Source organism: Pipistrellus hanaki, assembly GCF_964339955.1.
Source record: "Pipistrellus hanaki genome assembly, chromosome: 2".
In the NCBI taxonomy this organism is placed as follows: domain Eukaryota; kingdom Metazoa; phylum Chordata; class Mammalia; order Chiroptera; family Vespertilionidae; genus Pipistrellus; species Pipistrellus hanaki.
The window spans coordinates 41,167,039-41,190,187 of NC_140504.1; the positions used below are offsets into that span (position 1 = coordinate 41,167,039).

General features: G+C 40.7%; 2 protein-coding genes and 1 long non-coding RNA gene across 3 annotated transcripts in view; 2 read left to right on the top strand and 1 right to left on the bottom strand.

Annotated features, from left to right (window-relative positions):
* Positions 1-236, top strand: part of LOC311616478 (kininogen-1-like) — a gene marked incomplete at its 5' end in the record, with an annotated part of 37,772 nt that extends 37,536 nt beyond the window's left edge. Inside the window, one exon of the mRNA XM_084871833.1 lies at positions 1-236. Within this exon, the coding sequence (XP_084727959.1) occupies positions 1-63 (63 nt within the window). The 3' untranslated portion in view covers positions 64-236.
* Positions 1-23,149, bottom strand: part of LOC311616485 — a 122,353-nt gene that overhangs the window by 11,481 nt on the left and 87,723 nt on the right. The window lies entirely within an intron of this gene.
* The window catches only part of LOC311617358 (kininogen-1-like), a gene marked incomplete at its 5' end in the record, with an annotated part of 49,883 nt that continues 33,135 nt past the window's right edge, over positions 6,402-23,149 (top strand). Inside the window, 4 exons of the mRNA XM_084873790.1 lie at positions 6,402-6,479; positions 6,843-6,896; positions 16,692-16,771; positions 17,649-17,796. Of these exons, the coding sequence (XP_084729916.1) occupies positions 6,402-6,479; positions 6,843-6,896; positions 16,692-16,771; positions 17,649-17,796 (360 nt within the window). The remainder of the gene's footprint in view (positions 6,480-6,842; positions 6,897-16,691; positions 16,772-17,648; positions 17,797-23,149) is intronic.

Here is a 23,149-nt window from a genome sequence, read left to right on the forward strand (position 1 = left end):
AAGCAATTAAAGCCCTGCGTATACAAGGGCCGACCTCAGGAGGCAGGGACAGCCAACATTTGAGAGTGAGGTCTCTTGACCAGTGGCAGAACCTCCATACCTGGCACAATAGCCCCAGCAACCTGTCAACAGCCCTGAATTGGAGGAAAAGAAGATGTGAGAGAATGTCAATAGAGAAGAATGCCATTTTATCTTTCTGGTTCTGGGTGAAATAAAGTTTAATATTCATGTTCTCACTCCTGGTTAATTCACAGTAGTGTGCTTTCAGCCACATCCATCCTGCAGCAAAGTCCAGTTGATCAGAGAGCATGCTCTACCATGGAGACTCATAATACAACTCTAGAACAGGCGGGGGTGGGGGGTGTCCCTTAAGTGGGCTTTCCTAATACCAGGACTTCATCATGGGCTCTAAATCAAGGGTTTTGTGGGTGATGTTTCCATCAGCAATCAGGAATCTCTCTACCTTCCCTTCTTTCTTTCTCTCCCTTTTCCCACCCTCTGTCTCTCCTGATGTTTAGCTAAAAGTTAAGAGTGATTTGTCTTGCTTTGTTATTTTTTTAAGATCTAGTTAGTTACCAAAAAAGAAAACAAAAAATATTCTTTGTTACTAGGATGCCTATCAACTTTGCACTAGCAAAAAATATCAAACCTCAAAAACGTTTTAAAAAATTTTTAAATTATCTTCCTGGTTCAGGTAATGGTAATAATTAGAAATATAATATAATAAAAAGTTATGAGATATTTTAAATTTTCTGTAATAGGTATTTACTGAATGCTTATTGGAGCCATGGTAGTTTTTGTTTGGAGTTTGACTTTGTCCTCACAACAACTCTGAGGTCTCTATGACCATCTTTCATTTACAATGAGGAAACTAGCTCCCAGTGCCCTACTCAGGGTCACACAATTACTGCAAGACAGAGCTGGTGTTCAGACTCAAACCTTTGAAACTTCATTCATCAAGTTACCATGAGGCATTATTATCAATGTTTTCATTACAAAAAAAACACATTTCTGAATCTGAGATGAACATTATCTCAATACAAAAACCCTGATTAAATATTTTACTGTGTCTGATGCTGTTCTGAGTACTCCTCAGGATCAACTATGATGGAATCAAGCACTGGCATTGGCTATTTACTGCTTGCTTAGCACTAGGTACTGAAAAGAAGAGAAACAAGTGTTAAGAGACTTAACTCCTGAATTTACAATCACATTGAGAAATTAAGACTAAAGCATGTGGAACAGACATTTAATCCTTTCAATAATCATTTGTGGAGCAGTAAGCAGACCTGATGAAAGGGATAAGAAGACATGGACGAGGTAGAAAGATAAAATTAAGCCCAACTGGTGGTTTGGATTTGAAGTAGTAGCAGAGAGCCTCTGACAGTTCTTAAGGGTAGACCTGCTGAAAGAGTCTATAAAATATACTATTCTGAAGGCTCTGGAAAGCATTGATTAGAATGAGATGAGACTGTACTCAAGACATAGTTTAAAGAAGGATAATAACTCAGGATAGTATATAAAAACTGAGTCACACTCAGCAACATTAGGTGTTTCTACTTTAGACCTTTGTTAGATAAAATAATCATGAGCTTCCTGTGACCCAGAACCTACCTTTCACTCTTTAAATATTTGCACCCTCCTCCCACTCCCAAGCCAAAGGCACACCCATGCCTCTGACCTTGGCTCTGAAACCACACAGTTTCATCCATTTATACTACTCTTCAGGACAGGAATTTGTTCTTGCTCAGGCCAGCCCACTTTCCTCACATTGCCCAAGCTGAGCACCTCAAGCAGGATGCCCTTACCTGTTTTCTAGCCCTTTTTCCATTTCCTGCTAAGCCTCATCCCAGTCTTCCTGTACTCCTGCTTTACCCCACCTCCCCCCCAGGCTCCTGCTGCTGCTCTGTGGGAGAAGCCAGACACCCCCTCCCCCAAGATTCCTATGAGAACACTTGAAAGAATCCGATAGATATGATAACAACCCACTCTTCCAGAAATCCCAATGTCTCTACTTGTAACTTAGGTGATCAGCAAGCAGAATATTACCTAAACTAGAGGTTCTGTGCACAAAATTCATGCATTTGGGGAGAGTTGCTCAACCTGGCCTGTACCTTCTTGCAGTCTGGGAGCCCTCAGGGGATGTCTGACTGATGGCTTAGGCCTATTCCCTGGGGTAAGCAGGCCTAAGCCAGCAGTTGCACATCATTAGTGCTGCTGTGGAACAGGAGAGGCTCCTGCCACTGCTGCTGCACTTGCCAGCAGTGAGCCTGGCTCTGACTGAGCAGTGTTCCCGCTGTGGGAGAGCAGCTCCTGCTTTGAACATCAGCCCCCTGGTGGTCAGTGCACTTCATAGCAACCAGTCATTCCACCATTCAGTCAATTTGAATATTAGCCTTTTATTACTTATCTAAATACCTAGCAAAAATTTCCCTTGTTAAATAATTTACCTTCAGCCTTTATTTTACAAGAATCTCCATTTGGCCATCACATGCTGAGTCTTGCAAAAGTTTAACTGGAGGTATTGTCCAGTATTCACATTAGAGGCAGTGCAGTAATATGGTTAAAAGCCAGGATTCTGCAATTAGACAGCCTGAATCCAAAAGCTGGAAACTTATTTAAGTTATCAACATCCCAGTTTCCTCATCTGAAATTAGGTTAATAATATGTTCACATCATATGTGTCTGGTAAAACTTAAAAGAGATAATTTCTTTAACTGGCATAATGCTTAACACATGGCATCTACTCAATAAAGGGTAGCTATTATTGCATTACTGGAACATAACTATGTTACTTTTAGAATTTAATCTGGGGCAAAATGTTTTATCAGACAATGAGATATGTTCAACAGAGCATATATCCCCTTTTGCCTTTCCAGCCATACACATGTTTCAAAGGTTGTAATCAGTGGGTTCAATCCCAAGTCAGGGCACACACAAGAAGAAACTGATGGATATATAATTAAATGGAACAACAAATCGATGTTTTTCTCTCTCTCTCAAATGAATAAAGAAAAATATTTTTAAAGAAGAATGAGGGATAACAAAGATTTTTATTTTATTTTACACATTTGATAATATCTGGTTTTCTTTAAACTTTGTATAGGTATTATATTTATAACTAAAAATTGTATAATTAAAATGTCTCAAATTTGACAATAAAACCTTATTTAAAAATCCAAACAAACCCCAACATTTATAAAGCTTATATAGCTCCTAGTAATAACCCTCAAAAAAAGAGGTTGTAAGTGAACATTCAGTCTAGTGGAGGAAAACAATACCTGTGTGTACAAAATAATCCCTATAATATAAAACCACATATAGTATAGATATTTAAATAGAAAAAGTCTTTAAAGCAATATATAATTGTTCATGATTTTCCTCATTATAGTAGAATTAGAGGTGAGTTTTTCTTATACTTTAGTATTTTCCACATTTATAAACCTAAGTGGCTTCTAGTAGTACCCTTCAACAACAGAGATTGTAAGTAAACACTCAACAATAAGAGGAAAATTAGCTTTAAAGAATAAAAATTCTGACCCTGGCTAGTTTTCTTCAGTGAGTAGAGCATTGGCCCACGGATTAAAGAGTCCCAAGTTCAATTCTGGTAAAGGGCATGTGCTTTGGTTGTAGACTCAATCTGGGGCTCATATGGGAATGTGGGAGGCAACCAATCTATGTATCTCTCTGACATCAATAATTCTCTCTCACCCCTACTTTTCAATCTCTATAAAAATCAGTGGAAAAAATATCCTTAGATGAGGATTAACACAAAAAGAATAAAAATTCTGGTCCTGACTTTCCTTATCCTATAACCAGGACACCCAGAAAGAACCAGCATGCCAAAAAGAACACATGGAGGTGAAGGTTTATCTACCCCAGCTGCCTTGATAACCATCTTGTGAAAAGTCACTATTCCCCTCTCCATTCCACATCATTGGCCATTCTCTGGCTCTGGACTGTCAGGAAGCTTTCCCAAAGCCAGTAAGAAGCTTCAACAATGCTAAATGTCACTTCCTAGTGAAAAAGAATTTGGGAGGTGGTGAGGTATGGGTGGGGACTTGCAACCTAGTTCAGTATCTGGTTAAAACTGTAGTCTTACTTCCCTACTCTGACTGACTTGGGTGGACCTGCAGAGCCTAACCCCAGGGCCCTGCCACAGGTAACTTGGATGGAGCTGCGGGGACCCTCAAGGGCCCACCACAGGGGGAGATATATCTACATCAGAGCTTCCCCAGGAGTTCAGTTCAGGCTTTGAATCCAGAATTTCCCTAGACTAGTAGATCTGCGAAAGAAATGTTAAAGGTTCCTCCCTCAGAGTGCTGGCTGATCATTTTCCCATGCATTCTGCCACAACACTAGATCAGAAAGTTCCCCAGGACAGACTATCTCTCCTACTCATCATCAGTCTTTCTCCTCCTGGTCATTGCCACCCTAGCACTTTCACTGGCTCCCTGAGATGCCTGTCTCATTTGAAGCTACTCCAATAACTGGATGGCATCACTAGCATTGTGTCTGTATTTAAGGTTCAACAAAGCAAGTGGAAGACAAGGCAAGGCTCTCATGAGTTACTCTAAGTCTTAGCAAAACAGTGCTGTAGGAAGAGCTTATCTTATCCTTGGTGACTTTTCCTGTCCCATGCATTTCTCTTCACCAGCATTTGGTTTTTCCAGAGCGCTCAGTAGTGGACATGACCAATACAGCAAAAATTGAAAGACTTAATTAAGGAATACAACTCACTGAAGCATAAAAAGTTTTGTTTTTAATCAATCGCATCCCCAAAACCTACCTTTGTGAGATCCCCTTAATAACACCTGGGCCAGATTTCATACTTTTCCAGTCATTCTAAGTTGCACTGGGGTGGTACTGTTTAGGTATTTACAAGATAGTGTTGTTAATATTAAAGTTCAATATAAAACAAAAATCAAAATGTGTCCCTTCCACCTTTAGCACTCCTTAAGCCAATCTATGATTCTGGAAAGTATGGTCTGCTTTTTGTGTGTTATACCCTGCCCTTTCCCTCTCTCTTCAAACTCCTTCCAGGTTTTGTCTGGAGCCCCCATAGTACTCAACCTTGACTGCACATTTGAATCATTTTGGAGTTTCAAAACTACCAACGCATGGGTTAAATAACCAAAGATCCAGGTTGAATTGCTCTCAGGGGAGGCCTGGACATAAGGACTTTTGAAAACTTCTCAGTCTATTCTAGATAAGGCTGAACACCATTGCTGTGGACACTTATAGACACTCATTCCAGTGAAGAGAGCAGAGGGGGAGATGCTGTCTAAGTGGGAAAGGAATCTGGATTGATTCCCTCTGGTCTGATGTTACTGGGTTCTCCTGGTATGAAGGATCCATATAGGTATATTGGTTTCTTTGGAGGAATAAGGCTGAGGGGTCAGCTTAAGCCCAGCTCTGTCCCACACTGCTCAGCCCCTCTGCTAGAGATGTATTTCATCTAACTCCTTCTCTGGGATGAGTGGGCATCAAATAGTTTGACTTCTACCTTCACCACAGTTCTCTTCAACAGGAACCAATATTTTTGGCATACTTTTGAGAGTCATGGGGAACTGGAATGATAGCTGGTATCCCCAACTTCTTCTCAGGCACAATAATAATAATAACAACGAAAATAATCTCAATAACTTCATTTATTCAGCATCTGAATCTGTGCCAAGAATTATATTATTTAGCCAAAACCGGTTTAGCTCAGTGGTAGAGCGTTGGTCTGTGGACTGAAAGGTCCCGGGTTCGATTCCAGTCAGGGGCATGTACCTTGGTTGCGGGCACATCCCCGGTAGGGGGTGTGCAAGAGGCAGCTGGTCAATATTTCTCTCTCATCGATGTTTCTAGCTCTCTATCTCTCTCCCTTCCTCTCTGTAAAAAATCAACAAAATGTATTAAAAAAAGAATTATATTATTTACTTTTTAAGTTTTATATATGAGGAAACAAAGACTCGAATTGGTTTCATATCTTCCCCAGCATCACACAGGAAGAGGGTAACAATGCAAAGTTGAAATTCAGATTTGACTCCAAAGCAATAGGCTCTTAATCATTTTATTCTACCTGAACTCAGGTCCTCCCTTAAATAATATAGCTGTTTTCTGCTGAAGACTTCTAGCACTATAATCCAACAATTGAGAACAATGGTAGAAATCCCTGGCTGAAACAGGCCAGCAGATAGAGGAAAATTACTTTACTGCTAACCCTACCCAGAACACCCATGAATGGGGCAGAGCTTATGTTCAAAAACACGTTGGACCTTGTACCTACTAGAAATATCCAGATTTGTGCAGCTCACAGTTTCACCCACTCATCAGAGGCATGTCTCAACTTTCTGTCCCCAAAACCCATTAATCACTTATAGCATGTTGACAAAGATTTTAACCCGTGGGTCAAGATGAACTGGGGAAGCCACCACTTTCCCAATACTATCATAAGAGTGCACCAAGAAATGTGGAAGGCCGATGGACCTTGGGTATTAGCATGGTTGTGTTGAGATAACGGTGGCTCACCGCATGTTCCTGACCTAATAGCCTCAAAGTAAAGGTTTACTGGACCTTACTAACTAGAAGGTCAATAATCTGCTACTCTTTGCCCTGTGTATCTGAAACTTAATAAAAAGTGGATAAAGCCAGGTTTCAGGGTGCCTCTCGAAGAGAGAAGTCTCCACCTGGCCCCCATGCCTTCTAAATTCATATTTCTTATAAAGTATTTCCATTTATGTGTTGGCCCCCTCTTCAGATCCTGAACCCCTGCCCCAAAAGGTTGAGGCATTCTGGCTCGATGATCAGAAATCTGGAGGAGAAGATTAGCCTGAACAGAAAACTAAGTGAAAAAGGAAAAGTGGAAATTCACCGAGCACAAAGCCAGTGTCAGCTTCAGAATCTCGAATGTAAGTGGATGAGGAACATTTTGATTCAGCTGGATTATAATGGGGAAGAATTTGAGTAAAAGGTAAAAACAACACTAAATTTTTAGCTTTAATGCTCCAGGATAAAGGAATTAAGGTGTCAAAAAGTACTCTCTTAAATCAGGCTCGAGTAAAAAAAGTACCCTACTGATCTTTAACTATGTGGGCTCTTGTTTGAACTACATTATGCTCACTTTGTATTGGAGATCAAAAGTCAGTAAAACCTAATGTCCAGGAACCTCTGACTCTAGTGTGGGAATTCTCATCCACTAGAGAAAAAGGGACTAACAGACCTTTTGCAAAAGAAATCTCTAATGCTTTGTCTGAAAATCATCATATGACGCCGTGGGACTGGCAGATTTTAGCTAAAATGACTTTAGATGTCAGTCAATGCTATGGAAAGCAGAATAGAATAAGATCTGTGAACAACAGGCTGGGATCTAGGCCGCATTCTGGCTGTAAGTACCAGGCAATGTAAAACATCTGAAAGATCCATGAAACGAACTCTGATTTATTAAGTCTTGTCTATATGTTATGTGCACTCAACTGTCTTTTTTTGTTTGGTTTAATGTTTATTATTAGTCTATCAAGCATGCCTTTAATTTAATATAAAAGAAACAACAGATGGCCAAGCCATTACTAAATTTCCTCAGAGAAAACAGAATGTAGGGATGGGGAGAAACAATGTCAGTGGTACCTGTGGCCAATAACACAAATTCTAGGAAAATCCCCTAGACAAAGTAGAGGTAACTAAAAAAGCCCCCAGCACATTAATTACTATGAATCTTAGTGATCCTGTAAAATGAATTCCTGCTCTCAGGTGCGTTCTTAAAAGTCTCATTTTCACCATGTTTTTTATTTCCAGTCCATCAGTTGAAATTTGGATAGATGGAGACATGCTTAAAATTTAGGAATGTGCCTGGGATTTCTATACCTTTGGAGAGAAAAAGGCTAGCTTTGCCAAAACCGGTTTGGCTCAGTGAATAGAGTGTCGGCCTGCGGACTGAATTGTCCCGGGTTCGATTCTGGTCAAGGGCATGTACTTGGTTATAGGCACATCCCCAGGAGGGAGTGTGCAAGAGGCAGCTGATCAATGATTCTCTCTCATCGATGTCTCTAACTCTCTATCCCTCTCTCTTCCTCTGTGCAAAAAATCATTAAAATATATATTTTTTTTAAAAGAAAGAAAGAAAGAAAGAAAGAAAGAAAGAAAGAAAGAAAGAAAGGAAGGAAGGAAGGAAGGAAGAAAGGAAGAAGTAAAGAAAAGAAAAAGAAAAAGGCTAGCTTAAGAGAAGGCGTGCCCAGCCCGATTTTGGGTGGCCTCTTGGATCTCTTCATGGATGCCACAGAATAGGCCGCAGACTATTTTTCTTTAAAAGATAGCAAAAATAACACAAGGAAAATATACAGGCTGTGTTTGGGCAACAAGATTAATTGTTTTCATGATAATGGGTAATTCTTTTTTTAATTTTTTTTATTTTATTGATTTTTTACAGAGAGGGAGAGGCATAGAGAGTTAGAAACATCGATGAGAGAGAAACATCGATCAGCTGCCTCTTGCACACCCCCTACTGAGGATGTGCTCACAACCAAAGTACATACCCTTGATGGGAATCGAACCCAGGACCTTTCAGTCCACAGGCCGACGCTCTATCCACTGAGCTAAACCAGTTTTGGCCATAATGGGTAATTCTTGAATAACAGTGGACCACATTCAAACGTTGCCTCACAGATCCCTGGGGCACTCCTGTTTTTATAAAATATAATAAAATAAAATAAAATAAAATAAAATAAAATAAAATAAAATAAAATAAAATAAAATAAAATAAAATAAAATAAAGTAAAATAAATAAAATAAAATAAAACTTTAACATTAAAGCCACTGAAAGACAATAAGTTATCTCCGTTACAGATTTGCCAACAAGAAAATTTCTTCTATAATAATAATTGGCTTTAAAATCCCAAAGTTTGAGAAGATGGAAAAGACACAGATCGAGAGGATCCAAGATGGCTGCTCGGGTAGACACCTAGCCGCAGCAGCTCACAACAATTTCAATGGAATACAACTAAAATGTAGAGTGGACATTGCCCAGAGCTACAGGTAGTCGACTGACTGAAAACTCTATAATAGGAAGGAGGGAGAAAACCAGAAGGAAAATCAGAGGACTTGAAAAAAAGCCTAAGGTACGGAGACATGCTGCACGCTCGCACGCATGCGCGCGGAGAGGTCGCAGCCGGAGAGGAGGAGAGGGCTGGGTGCTTCCTGGTGTTCCCTAGCAGGAAGGAAATAGAACCCCCAGCCTGGGCTGAACCCCCGAACCGGCAGCGCTGAGCCCCAAGTTATGGGCCAGACCCTGGGGACCCAGGCTCCGGCAGGGGGAGACGGGGCTGTGAGGCGGAATCCCGGTGGACGGCGAAAGGCGGGGCCCCCGGAGTCGCGCGCACATGGCGTGCAGAGGACTGAATGTTGACTCTGATGCTGGATTACCCTAGCCGGAAGAAACAAAGCCTCCGGCGGCAGCACTGAGCCTCAGTCCAGACCTCCCCGAACTCCAGGTCTGGGCCAGTCCCTGGGGACCCAGGCTCTGGCAGGGGGAGACGGGGCTGTGAGGTGGAGTCCTGGGAGCACAGCGAAAGGCCGAGCCCCCGGAGTCGCGCACACTGCGCGTAGAGGACAGTCTGTTGACTCTGATCCTGGACTCCCCTAGTGGGAGGGAGAAAGAAAGCTCCAGACTGGAGGAACACAACGAGGAGCGGGAACCCCTGCCAGACACCGGCCAGCCAGGCGCCAGCAAGGAGCCGGGCGACGGGGCCCCCAAGGGGTGGGGGGAGTGCCCCTGAGCCTTCGACTGCTGAGCGCGGGCAACGGAGCCAAGGACGGGGGCTGCTTCCTGGGCGGCGCCGACCCCGGTAACAGGCTGAAGCAGCACAGGAGCCTGCGGAGAACAAAGGGGTGCCAAAGGCCAACCTGCTGAGCTCCCAGGACAAGGAGGAAGAAACCAAAGAAGTTCTCAATGTGAAGAAATCAAGTGAGAGCAAATGATATTAAAATTACTTAAGAAAGAATACAAAGAAGATCTTGAAAAATCAAAGACTAAGTCAGAGCTCAACACACAAGCCAACATTTCAACATAAATGCGTTTGTTTGTTTGTTTTTTAAAAAAAGAAGAAAAAAACAGAGAAAAAAGGGACAGAATGTTGGAACAGCGGCGACCAGGCCTAGAGTGGCCAGGCACAAGGCAGTGGCAGCTGGGCCCGGAGCAGCAGTGGCCAGGCCCCAGAGCAGCAGCAGCCAGAACAAGAGCATCAATGGCCAGCACTGGAGCAGCCAGACCTGGGGCAGTGGCAACCAGGCCTGAGGCAGAGGCGGCCAAGCCCAGGGTGACCAGTCCAGGAACACCCAGACATGGAGTGGCCGGGCCCGGAGAAGCTGGGCCCAGAGCAGCCGGGTTGGGAGCAGCCAGGCCCAGAACAGCAGAAGCCAAGCACGGAGCATCCAGGCTGGGAGAGGTCAGGCCCGGAGCAGCTGGGTCTGGTGCGGCTAGGCCCAGAGCAGCGGCTGCCAGGCTAGGAGCAGCCAGGCCCGGAGCAGCAGCTGCCAGGCTGGGAGAAGCCAGGCCTGGAGCAGCTGGGTCTGGTGTGGCCAGGCCCGGAGCAGCAGCTGCCGAGCTGGGAGCGGCCAGGCCTGGAGCAGCCGGGTCTGGTGTGGCCAGGCCCAGAGCAGCGGCTGCCAGGCTGGGAGCGGCCAGGCCCGGAGCGGCCGGGACCGGAGCAACAGGGCCCAGAGTTGCCGGGTCAGGTGCGGCCAGGCCTGTAGCAGCAACAGCCAAGTCCAGAGCAACTAGGTCGGGAGCGGCAGTGACCAGACCCGGAGCAGCTGGTTGTGGAACGAACCAGAGCAACAGAGGCCAGGCCCTGAGCAGCCAGGCCCGGAACAGCTCGCTCCTCGCCTGTCTCTACCCACAGCTGCCTCTCAGACATGGCTGGAAACTTTTGCGGGAACTTGAGGGTCTGCTGAATCAAGTGGTGAAGGCTTAGGTCTGGATGTGTTGAGTTAGTATAGCGCTGGGGTGTTGATCTGTGAGTGCCTTGGGTGGGGCCTGGATGAGGCTGGTTGACCTATTTGGAAATGTCTTTTGTGTGAAGTGTATCATTGGGCATGTGGAGGTATTATTGATATGAGAAAATGCTAAGTAACAGATTTACTATCTGAAAAGGGATTTACTATCAGGGAAAGGGAGGGAGGAAGAGACTGAACATAAACTGTGCACCTATGGATAAGGACAATGGGGGATGGGGAGGGGGCAGAGGGTGGGGTGGGAACCTGGTGGAGGGGGGAAGAAATGAGGAACCTTTGTAATAATATGAACAATGAAGATTGATTAAAAAAAAAAGAAAAGAAAAGAAAAGCCAGAAGATGGACATAGAATTTGTAACTTTTAGGCATGTAGAGGAAGAAATACAGTAAATAAAACTTTATAGGGAATTATGAACTACACTTACGATTGTTTGTTTCAATTACAGTTACCATTTGTAACAGGGAATTAATACACAACACTTGTATAAAGATACCAATATTAAAAACAAAATAAAATAAAATAAAATAAAATAAAATCCCAAAGGTTTTTAAACATAAATAAGTAGATATAACTAAAATGAAGGATTTGTAATAAAGCTTCTCAGTAATAATTATAAATATTTAATAATGGAAGTCCAGTTACTCAAGTGGAGACTGACTATACTCTGTTAGAGTAAAGAGCTAGTTGCCCTTCTCCCTATAAATGCAGAGAAGCTGCAGCAGTAACCTTAGATGTTATCTCTAAGTAGGAATGTAGTAGTTTAAGTCCAAACAGCTGGAGGTCTGTTCCCTCCTCCCCTGCCTTTTCACCAGACCCATATGCTTATACATAATTTTTCAAAGTCCTTGATAACTTAAAGATTTTAGCACTTTGCTGAATTAAACAACAAACATCTACTATTCCAACAAGTTTTAAGTTTACCTGGTTTTACCTTTTAATAGAGAAAATCTAAAAATATATTTCTTAAAGGTGAGAATATTCAAAAATGACAATCTAAGAAATGCTATTCACTTTTAATTATCATTGGAAAATTAAAGTTTAAATATTGTGTGGTTTTAATAATAGAAGGCAGTACATACATTTTAAAAGAAAAAAAAGAAAAAGGTCTGTACAAGTTGCTGATGGTATGACAAAGAAACTTAGAGTAGAAATACTTACAGGAAGGTCTAAGGTATGGTTATGCATTTTTGAAGGACATAGAAAGAAGGTTTGAAGGCTAATTTGAAAGTGTGAAATTTGTGAAGGTTCTGTATTCAATGAGAAGGGGGGGGGGGGGGAAGACATATTTAAAGAAAGAAATAAGTTCCAAAGTTAAATCTTTGCAAAAGTTGTCAAAGGGTCATAAAATCTCAGGGGAGTTTAAACAGGGATAGACCACAACCCTTGTCTCCCCTGCCAAGCACAGAGTACATGGTTAATATAGAAAGGGAGGGCAAGACAAGATTGTTGAATACTTCTTAAGCAAAACCAGAATATTCAGCAGTGGAATTTTAAGACAGGAGCATACATAATGCCTCAGTCCTCCACCCAGCCTGCTCTTCAAATTGGATGGGGAGTGGGGAAGCATCTAAACTTCATAGCTCAAAAGTATAGGTTTGCTTACTTGGCTTTTTCAATAAAGGTGCATTCTTTAATAAGGTAGATTTTCACAATATAATCAAGGTCTCATATAAACTCATTTATGTGAGAAACCAATATTTTATGAACAGTTGGTACTAGTAAAGTCCAAAGTAGCATTTGCATACATAAACAAATAAGCACTAGCCAAAAAGAATGCTGTTTGAAAGTAAATTTAAGCTTCATAAAAAGGAGACATTTTTAAATCCCTCACGCTACTATTTAAAAAATAAACTCAAAATTATTATTTGAGCATTCAATCTCACCATTATTGAGTCATAATAAGTAAAAAAGAAAGTTCACTCTTACTTGAAATGTATGCATTGCAGTGTTGGCCAGCATGACTCTCTCCTACCTGTTTATCTGAAAGGCAACCAACTTAGTTGTTCTGTTTAAAAGAAAGTAAAGGTCTTTAATATAGTGATTTATGATAAGCCCACAGGAAAAGCAGACTTTAGCAATGTTTATCCAATTAGAAAAGAAAATCCCTAAATGTGGGTTAGAGACTGCTCTGGGAGGAAATACAGAGGCAAATGCCCTCCAAATATCTAGGAAATGTAATTAAAAACCAATGTATTAGGCCTTAAAATGTAGAAATACAAAAGGATTGCCTTATTGCCTAAAATATTGTCTAAACAATTCTTAAATGACTTTCAAAAGTTATTAGAGAACATTAATTAAGATCTTATCTAAAAATCTCCATAGGAAAAATGACAAATGTATTCGATATACTTAGGGCTGACTCTAATCTTTCCTCACCCCAAACATTAACAGTTGAAGCTAGAAAGGAGTTACTAAGAAAGGAACAAGCAATCTCCTCTGCCCAAGTAGCACAGGTACAGCCTGAATTGCCTTTATTAGGAAAGATTAATCCTACTACAAATAGTCCGACTAGAGTCATCTTCCAAAATAAAAACTCTCCTACTATTATTGAGTAGGTCCAGCTAGGGCATCAGTCCTCTAAAACTGTGGTTACATATATAGAACTCATGGCTCAATTAATATCTCAACTCAGAAAGTGCTGCAGGCAGTTTAGAGGAGAAGAACTCTAATGCATCTATCTTTCCCGCACAGGGAAGTAATGAGAAATGTTATTTCAGACTGATTTGAATTGGCAAATTGAAATAAGTGAATATTTAGGGGAACTTGGTTGTCACCTACTAAAAAACAAGTTACTACAATTTTTATATTATACCCCCATTATTTATACTAAAATAAATAAATAAATAAATAAATAAATACGTAGGAACCTATTCCTGGAGCTTTAACTGATTTTCCTGATGGTTCATCTAATGGTAAAGCTGCTTATCATGCAATGAATTCAGACTGTGTCTTTCAGATCAGTCATACTTCTGTGCAAATAATTGAATTAGAAGCTATCAAGACTGCATCGCAGGATTTCCAAGAACCTCTTAATATTATTTCTGATTCTGCTAATATTACTGGCCTGGTAAACTGAATTGAGACTGCTCGATTAAGATGGCTCAGTGACCAAAGTCTATTTATACTATTTAAACAGGTACAGCAAATTGTACAGCAAAGATAATACCCCTTTTATATTCCTTTTATTAGGGATCATACTACCCTACCTGGTCCCTTAACAAAAGGAAATGCATATGCTGATGAATCATTGCTTTATTAAAACAGGCCACAGAGTCTCATTAGCTTTTACATCAGCCTTTTAAAATATTGTCTAAACAATTCTCAATCACTCAACAGCAGGCAAGACATATTATCAAAGAATGTCTCATTTGCATGTTCCATCTGCCTCAAGGACCTAATACAGAAATTAACCCTCGAGGATTGATAAGGGACCATATCTGGCAAATAGATATAACACACTATACTCCTTTTGGACACCTTGGGACATTGCATGTCTCTGTAGATACTTCTTCAAAGGTCCTATGGCCACTGCAGCTACAGGGGAAAGGGCAAAAGAGGTTGTTAATCATTGCTTAGTGGCTTTTGCCACTAAGATACTTTTTCAAAGGACCAAAGGCCACTGCAGCTACAGGGGAAAGGGCAAAAGAGGTTGTTAATCATTGCTTAGAGGCTTTTGCCATCCTAGGAATTCCAAACATTGTTAAAACTGATAATGGACCTGTATACACAAGCTGTCATTTCCAGCAATTTGGTAAAAAGTGCAAGATTCAGCACATTACACAAATACCATACAACTCCCAATGACAAGCAATTATAGAATGCCAACATCTGCAGCTAAAATCCCAACTTGAAAAACAAAAAATGGGGATTAGTGGTAAAATCTCCAAAAGTAGACTACACCGAGACTTAATTATTTTAAATTTTTTCACTTGTAATGCTGATGGAAAGACACCTATGGAATTTTACCGGTATCAGAATAAGCCAAAGGAAAATGGTCTGGTTAAATGGAAAGATCCAGAATCTGGTTTATGGAAGGTCCCGTTGTTAAACTTTGGTCAAGTATATGCAAGTGCATTTGCAGAAAACTCCTCCAAGCCTGTGTGGATTCCTATAAGGAATATTAAACTTTAACATGGACCCCAGATTAATGAGGACCTTGCATTTGGAGCCTTATCCTGTACCTGTGGCTGTGGACAATCAACTAATCCAGCCACAGATATCAGTAGCCCTAAGCAATAAGCTAAAGATAAGGAACAGGAGGAGAACTAGACAGAGAACGAATACTCCAAAGATGATCTGGGAGATGGTAAAGAAGACTTGCCATGCTAGCAGTCATCAGTTCTGCGATGGTGTAGATTGCCCAGGACAAAACCAGAGAAGGTTGAACCTGCACTGTCATTGCCCCCTTTGTCCACCATCCAGGACTCGAATATCATTGTTGTCTTGTCACAGGGGAAAGAAGCCTACTACAAACTAGTTCCTTTCATCCCTGGCAGCAATTTAAAAGAACATAAAATCCTTTTCATTGAATCTCCTTACATTTCCCTCTTAAACACTATTGTCTGCCTCATTTTTTGTTCTTATATGTTTATTTCTAGTCTGCAGATGCAGAATAAAGAGTCTTAACAGGACTCAAGCCCTACAGAAGGCATACACTCCTCAAGATTCATTAAGAAAGAAAGAAAAGGGTAGATTCGGGCAGCCACCACTTTCCCAGTACTGTCATAAGAGTGAGCCAAGGAATGTGGAAGGCTGAAGACCTTGTGCATTATCAGGGCTGTGTTGAGATAGCGGTGACTCAAAGCAATTTTCTGACCTAATAACCTCAAAGTGAATGTTTATTGGACCTTAACTGACTTTACTGACCTTTATTGACTTTAGACACAGTCTGTCTGCTACCTGTTTGCTGTGCTTTAATGAGGGCAAGATGTATATCTAAAATTGAATAAAAAGTGGACAAGGCTAGATTTCAGGGTGCCTCCCCAAGAGAGTGGTCTCCACCTGGCCCCATGCCTTCTAAATTCATACTGTTTTCACTTGTGCATTGGCCTCTTCCTTATATCCTGAAACCCCCCGCAAAAGGTTGGGGCAGGAACATTCAGTTTACACTGGCAAGTCCTGTTTCTGAATCTTCACTTGAAACACCCACCCTGATCAGCCCTGTGCTCCTTTCCAACTCCTCCTGGACCCTGCACATCAGTCATCTCCTCCCTCTTCCACCTTCAGCTTCTCCATCTTTGTGAGTCTCTCTTTCTTTCATGTCTAAGAACTTAACAGACTCTTTTTCATCCTTATTTTTATTTCCTACATTTCCCACCACCCCCTGGCCCTACCTCAAACACACTAGAATATACCTTCTGCCATCATCACACACTTAAAACTGCTTCAGTAAGTCAGGATTCTTAACCAAACAGCACTAATATTAGATATAACTTATATGAACTAATTACCAGGCTCTGAAAATATATCATCTCATTATTCCTCAGAAAACCTCATAAGATATTATGATATTTCACTTTTCCAGATGACGAGATGGAGGCTCAGAAAGGCTATATGACCATGATTTGCTCAGGATCACATAGCAGTTAATTAAGTAGCAGAGCTGGATAGGTATCAAGGCTCGGCTTAATGCCAAACTCATTTCCTGCCACTCTGCTTCAAGGCCATCACTCATTCCCCATGGATCCCTCTTTTCCAGGGGCTCCAAGGGAGATTGGCTTGCCAAGCTGGGTACCAGATCAACAACAAAGAAGTAAAACATCTTTCTGGAGGGAAAAGGTAAGACCTGAAGCCAACATCTACTAGCCCATATCTTTAAACTACCTTTAGACCTCCTCTCCCTGAATAGTCTAACTTGATCTGAAAGGTCACTTGGGCTTGGTGAATGAAAGACCCCTATAAAGTCCACCAAACCAGAAACAAGAAGGAAGGACAGGGTAAGCAGGCTTCACTCAAACCATCTCTCCTTAAGTTTCTCCCCTGTCCCCTCCACCTTGGGGAACATTTTCCTTTCTACAGCAGATCCAGTTGAGTGGAGAGAGGCTGGCTTGGACAGAGAACAGATAGGATGCCCATTTTTAATTTTCAGTCATGCCAATGTCCTGGTGTGAGACTCCCTGCACTCACTATGTCCTGTGCATGGGCTCTCCAGGAGGGCAAGGACATTTTATTGAAAGGTGTCTGCTCGTGGCTGCATTTTCTTCACATGTAGTGACCTTCATAAATAGCTTTGGGAAAGTCATTTGGGAAATGGAATAACAGGTATTTGATTTTTTTTCTCCTCCTTTATTGGATTGTACTCTGATTTGCTGTATAATGTTGTACACTTTCCTGGAAATGTGCTCATACATGCTTCCCAAATGCAAACAAGCAGGTCAACAACCCAGTGTTGTAATGTACCAGCCTCAGATCTGCCTGGATAATCCAGCAGAGCCATTTGTCCTTTATAAGAGGGCAAATAGTGGAGGGCAGCAGGAAGCCGAACAGAACCCTAAAGTGCTAAGGCAGAGAGAAGAGAGAGAAGAGATTAGAGTCTAAAGAGGGTTAACATCAGCCTCCAAGTTAGCTAACCATTCTTGGTGAAACTCCCAGAAGGAGACTGTTAAATCATGAAGTTAATTGCCATCCTTTTCCTTTGTACCACGCTGCTAACAAGTTTAGCCCAAGGGGACCAACAGCAAGAAGTTGTCTGCAATGATGAGGATTTACTTAAGGCTGTGGATGCAGCTCTGACAAAATACAATGATGGAAGCAAAAGTGGCAACCAGTTTGTGTTGTACCGCATAACGGAAGGCAACAGGACGGTGAGTGAGTTGTGTTTAACCTTGAGGTCATTTGGAATTTGTGCTATCACTTGAACCCAGGACACACACACACACACACACACACACACACACACACACACATGCACACACACACGCACGCGCACACACACACACACACATATACACGCACACACCAGAACCCACAACAACAAAAATAAAATCCTGATAATTAAAAGTAGAGGTTTACAGCTCTTAGAAAAGACCAATCACACTCTCTGGGCTAGGATTTGGGCAGAGTATGACGAGTCCTCAAGCCTCCAAGGTTGGCCTCCTAGGTGATCAGAGGACAGGTATCCTAGGCTGAAATTAAAGAAAGGTAGATTGAGTCATTTGAATGGGACTATGTAGAGTGGGAGAATTCAGGAACTCAGTCAGGCCTCAGCAAGAGGATTTGCTGGGTGACCAGCCTTAAACGGAAATATAAAGACCTCCAGACCTCAAATGGGAGGAGGTGTTAAGGGGATTTAATACATATTGTATAATCTCACATATAAAGGGAATCTAAAAAAGTCAAACTTAACAGAAGCAGAAAGTAGAATGGTTATTGTCAAGGACTGTGGGATGGGAGGAATGGGGAGGTGTTTGTCAAGAGTACAAACTTTCAGTTATAAAATGAGCCTGGTTGATTAGTTCAATGGTTGAGCATCAACCTATGAATCAGGAGGTTGTGGTTCAATTCCCAGTCAAGGCACATGCCCAGGTTACAGGCTTGATCCCTAGTGTGGCATGTAGATGGGGCAGCCAATCAGTGATTCTCTCTCCTTTTCCCTTCCTCTTAGAAATCAATAAAAATATAAAAATAAGTTGAATAGGTCCTGGGGATCTAATGTACAGCATGGTGAATAGAATTAATACTACTGTATTGTATATTTGAAATCGGCTGAAGGGCTAGATTTTAAGAATTCTTACCACAAACACAAAACAGATAATTCTGGGAGGTGACAATGAGTTAATTAGCTTATTAGTGTTAATCATTTCACAGTGTATACATATATCAAATCATCTTTTTGTATGTCTTAAATATTTGTCATTTATTTATGCCTCAGTAAATATATCTCAGTAAATTATACCTCAATATAGTCAGGGTAAACAAGGTAATATATTTCTACTATATTGGATAAAATATCTATCATGAAGTCCTGATTGCTGAATGCATCAAGTGTAACCACAATGTTCTAGTTGGCTTTTTGTTTTTTAAAAAATATTTTTTTAATTTTTTATTGTTTGAAGTATTACAAATACTCCTTTTTTCTCCTTGAACTCTCCCCAGCCTCTCCTACCCCCAGCATATGCCTTCACCTGCCCCCCCACACACAGTTTCTTGTATCCACTGATTATGTTTATATGCATGCATACAAGTCCTTCGGTTGATCTCTTACAGCCCCCATCACCCCAACCTCTCCTGCCTTCCCGCTGTAGTTTGACAGTCTGTTCAATGGTTCTTTACCTCTATATCTATTTTTCCCCATTTCGTTTTTTTTAAATCTTGCAACTGTAGACTAGAAATAAATATATAATAATTAAAAAAAGTAAGAGTCCCAATTTCAATGTCCAACAGTTCTGAGATCCAGTTTCGTCAAATAGTTCCTTATGTGTTCATGTCAGCAATGATATCTGGATGATGGACAGATGGTGACAATGCAGGTCCCACTCTCTCTAATTTGATCCTGGGCAACCTGCATTGACACACAGCTGCTGACTGCTAGTGTGGCAAGGCATTGTCAGTGTCTTCCATCTCTGAACTGTTTCTCCTCTTGTCTTCATGGTTGGAGCAGACTGGAAACCTCCTCTCTGTTGCAGGAATCCCCATGGTCTTAGAGTAGTTTTCCGAAAATATACAAAACATATTCTTAACCAAAAGTTAATAAGGAATATTTTCTATAAAAATGACTTGGAATCCTTTTTATCTTTGCCCAAACGATTTTTCTTTGGCTTAATTTGACACCATGTGTGATTTTTATGGGTGTCTTGCTGTTAGCAATACAAAGGAAAATTAATTTTCTACAATAAAAATTTTCTAGATGTAATTTACTTACAGGATATTATTCCTTATATGATATCACCTTACTATCCCTCCTTTTTTTTATTAATGGATGCTTTTGTAAATTTTGTAATGCAGTCTTGATAACTTTACATTTTAATTTTTTGCACAAAAATAAGACTGCTTTAGGTTCATTTCTTGTTAAGCAATTTCACTGTGAGATGCACTACCAATAGAAATTTTAGTTAATACTTTAGGAACAGCTTTTTACCCAGTACACTTAAATTTTCTTCGATGTTCACTTATTTCTATTAGCCAATTTAAATTAACCTGAAAACTTGATTACTATTTTAATGTCAAATTTAATACTCTAACAACAATCTTAGTTTACCCTATAAATATTAGTGAAAAGGATTATTTGCATTCTTGAGTAGGCCCTAAGCATTCCTGATGCTAGGCTGGATTTAGATATAGGGCAGCTGCTGTCAGCCAAGTCTCTGTCTATTACCTGGGTCTCAATGTGAGCTGGGCCAAGTCTCTGTCTGTTACCTGGGCCCCAATCTGAGCTGGGTATGGGAAGTGAAGCAGCCATGGGAACAGGAGACCTCCCTCAGAAGGGGTGAGGGTTCAGGTCCATGCAAGGTTGGGGGGGTGCTCCACCTCTGTTGATCTCCATGTTCTCTCCTGATGGCCCTTCTGTGACTGTGCCTGTATTAGGTTATTCTTTCCCTGAGGAATCTTACCCATCTCTGGCTAACCAGCCATCCTCCGGGGTCAAGCAGGGTAATGTGAGGTTCAGTTCTGACTCCTTGGTAGCCGATGGCCCCGTGGTCTCCTCACCCAGCTCCTGTCTTAAGATCCCTTTGACTGCTGGCAGGCCCAAGCATTGATCACATATCTTGGAGGATTCAGGTTTCTTCTCCAGGAAGGGCCCAGCTCACACCACTGGGTTAGAGACAGATCCATGGTATCAGCCACCATGAGGTTTCATCCTCAGCATGAACAGAAAGCTCAGGTAACAGCTATGGGCAATTGCATTGTAAAAGAAGGGTCTTTCTTGGCCAAAAGGGCAAGAGGGGCCAATATAGAATGCTCAAGTGCCTTCCCAGTGCCTTAATTCCTCTTAAACGGGATTAAATCTTATCATTTCCTTTTTTAAATTGCAGCCAAACATTCATAGAATTAGTTTGTAAGTTTTTTGGGGGGTAATAATATGCTGTTGTAAAATATCAAAAATTATAATGACATTGTAGGATAATATCATATAAGGATATTCTTTATTTTAGGCCCTGGAAATTCAATTTCAAACTGGCTGCCAATTCTTTTTGTAACTTTATATGAACTTTGTCAGAGAGGCAAACACACAAATTATTTACTTTAGTTCAAGAAGCCAAATATATTGACTTTCAATTACAATCCTTACCACTTTTGAAGGAAACATTTCTTAATTTCCTTCCATGATAACTTTCAGGCTACAGAGAGTTTCATTTAAAAATATTTGTCAGATAAAACAATTTCTCTTAAGGTTGTGGTGACTACTTATATAGATTAGATTTAATATATTTTTCTTACGAATTGTTTAGTAATTTATATTATTTATTTATTTATTTATTCATCTATTTTTTATATACAATATATGTCCCTATGTGCCACTCCCCTTTTGTCTGTGTCCATTGATTAGGCTCATATGCATGCACGCAGTTCCTCTATTGGTCTCTCCCTTTTACTCCCACTGACCCCCACCTTCCCTGAGGTTTGATGTTCTGATTGATGTTTCTCTGTCTCTGGACCTATATTTGTTCATCAGTTTATATGGTTCATTATATTTCACAAATGAGTGAGATCATGTGATGTTTATTTTTCTCTGCCTGGCTAATTTTGCTTAGCATAATGCTCTCCAATTCCATCCATGTTGTTGCAAATGGTAAGAACTCCTTCTTCTTTACCACAGCATAGTATTCCATTGGGTTGATGTACCATTGTTTTTTAATCCACTCATCTGCTGATGGAAACTTAGGCTATTTCCAGATATTAACTATGGTGAATTATGCTATGAACAAAGGGGTGCATATATCCTTTCTGATTTGTGTTTCTAGATTCTTGGGATATATTCCTAGAAGTGGGATCACTGGGTCAAATGGGAGTTCCATTTTTAGTTTTTTGAGGAAACTCCATACTGTTCTCCACAGTGGCTGCACCAGTCTGCATTACCACCAGCAGTGCACGAGGGTTCCTTTTTCTCTGCATCCTCCCCAGCACTTGTGATTTGTTGATTTGTTGATGATAGCCATTCTGACAGGTGTGAGATGGTAATGCAATGTTCTTTTAATTTGCATCTCTCTGATGATTAATGACTTTGAGCAGGTTTTCATATGTCTCTTGGCCTTCCTTCTGTCTTCCTTCAAAAAATGTCTATTTAGATCAGTTGCCCATTTTTTATTGGGGTGTTTATGTTCTTTTTGTTTACCTGCACGAGTTCCCTGTAAATGTTGGAGATTAAACCCTTATCACTAATATCATTGGCCAATATGTTCTCCCATGCAGTGGGCCTTCTTATTGTTTTATTGATGGTGTCCTTTGCTGTGCAAAAGCTTTTTATTTTGATCTAGTCCCATTTGTTTATTTTCTCTTTAGCTTCCATTGCTCTATAAATAGTATCAATGAAGTAGTTCTTTTGGCATATGTCTCAGATTTTGCTGCCTGTGAATTCCTTTAGTATTTTTATGGTTTCCCATCTTATGTTTAAGTTCTTTATCCATGTTGAGTTTATTTTTGTGTATGGTGTAAGATGGTGATCTAGCTTCATTTTTTTTGCATGTATCTGTCTAGTTTTCCCAACTCCATTTGTTGAAGAGACTGTCTTGACTCCATTGTATGTTTGTGCCTCCTTTGTCAAATATTAATTGAGCATAGTGTTTTGAGTCAATTTCTGGGTTCTCTATTATATTCCATTGGTCTATATGTCTGTTCTTGTGCCAGTACCAGGCTGTTTTAAGAACAGTGGCTTTGTAATACAGTTTGATATCTGGTATTGGGATCCAACCTACTTTGTTCTACTTTCTCAGGATTTCTTCAGCTATTTGAGGCCTTTTTTTATTCCAGATAAATTTTTGAAATTCATTCTATGCCTATGAAATATGTCATTAGTATTTTAATGGGGAGTGTATTGAATTTATATATTGTTCTGGGAAGTATGGACACTTTGATGATGGTGATTCTACCAATCCATGAACGTAGTATGTTCTTCCATCTGTTTATGTCTTCCTCTATCTCTTTTTTCAGTGCCGTGTAGTTTTGCCCATATTGGTTCTTTACTGCCTTAGTTAAGTTTATTCCTAGGTATCTTAATTG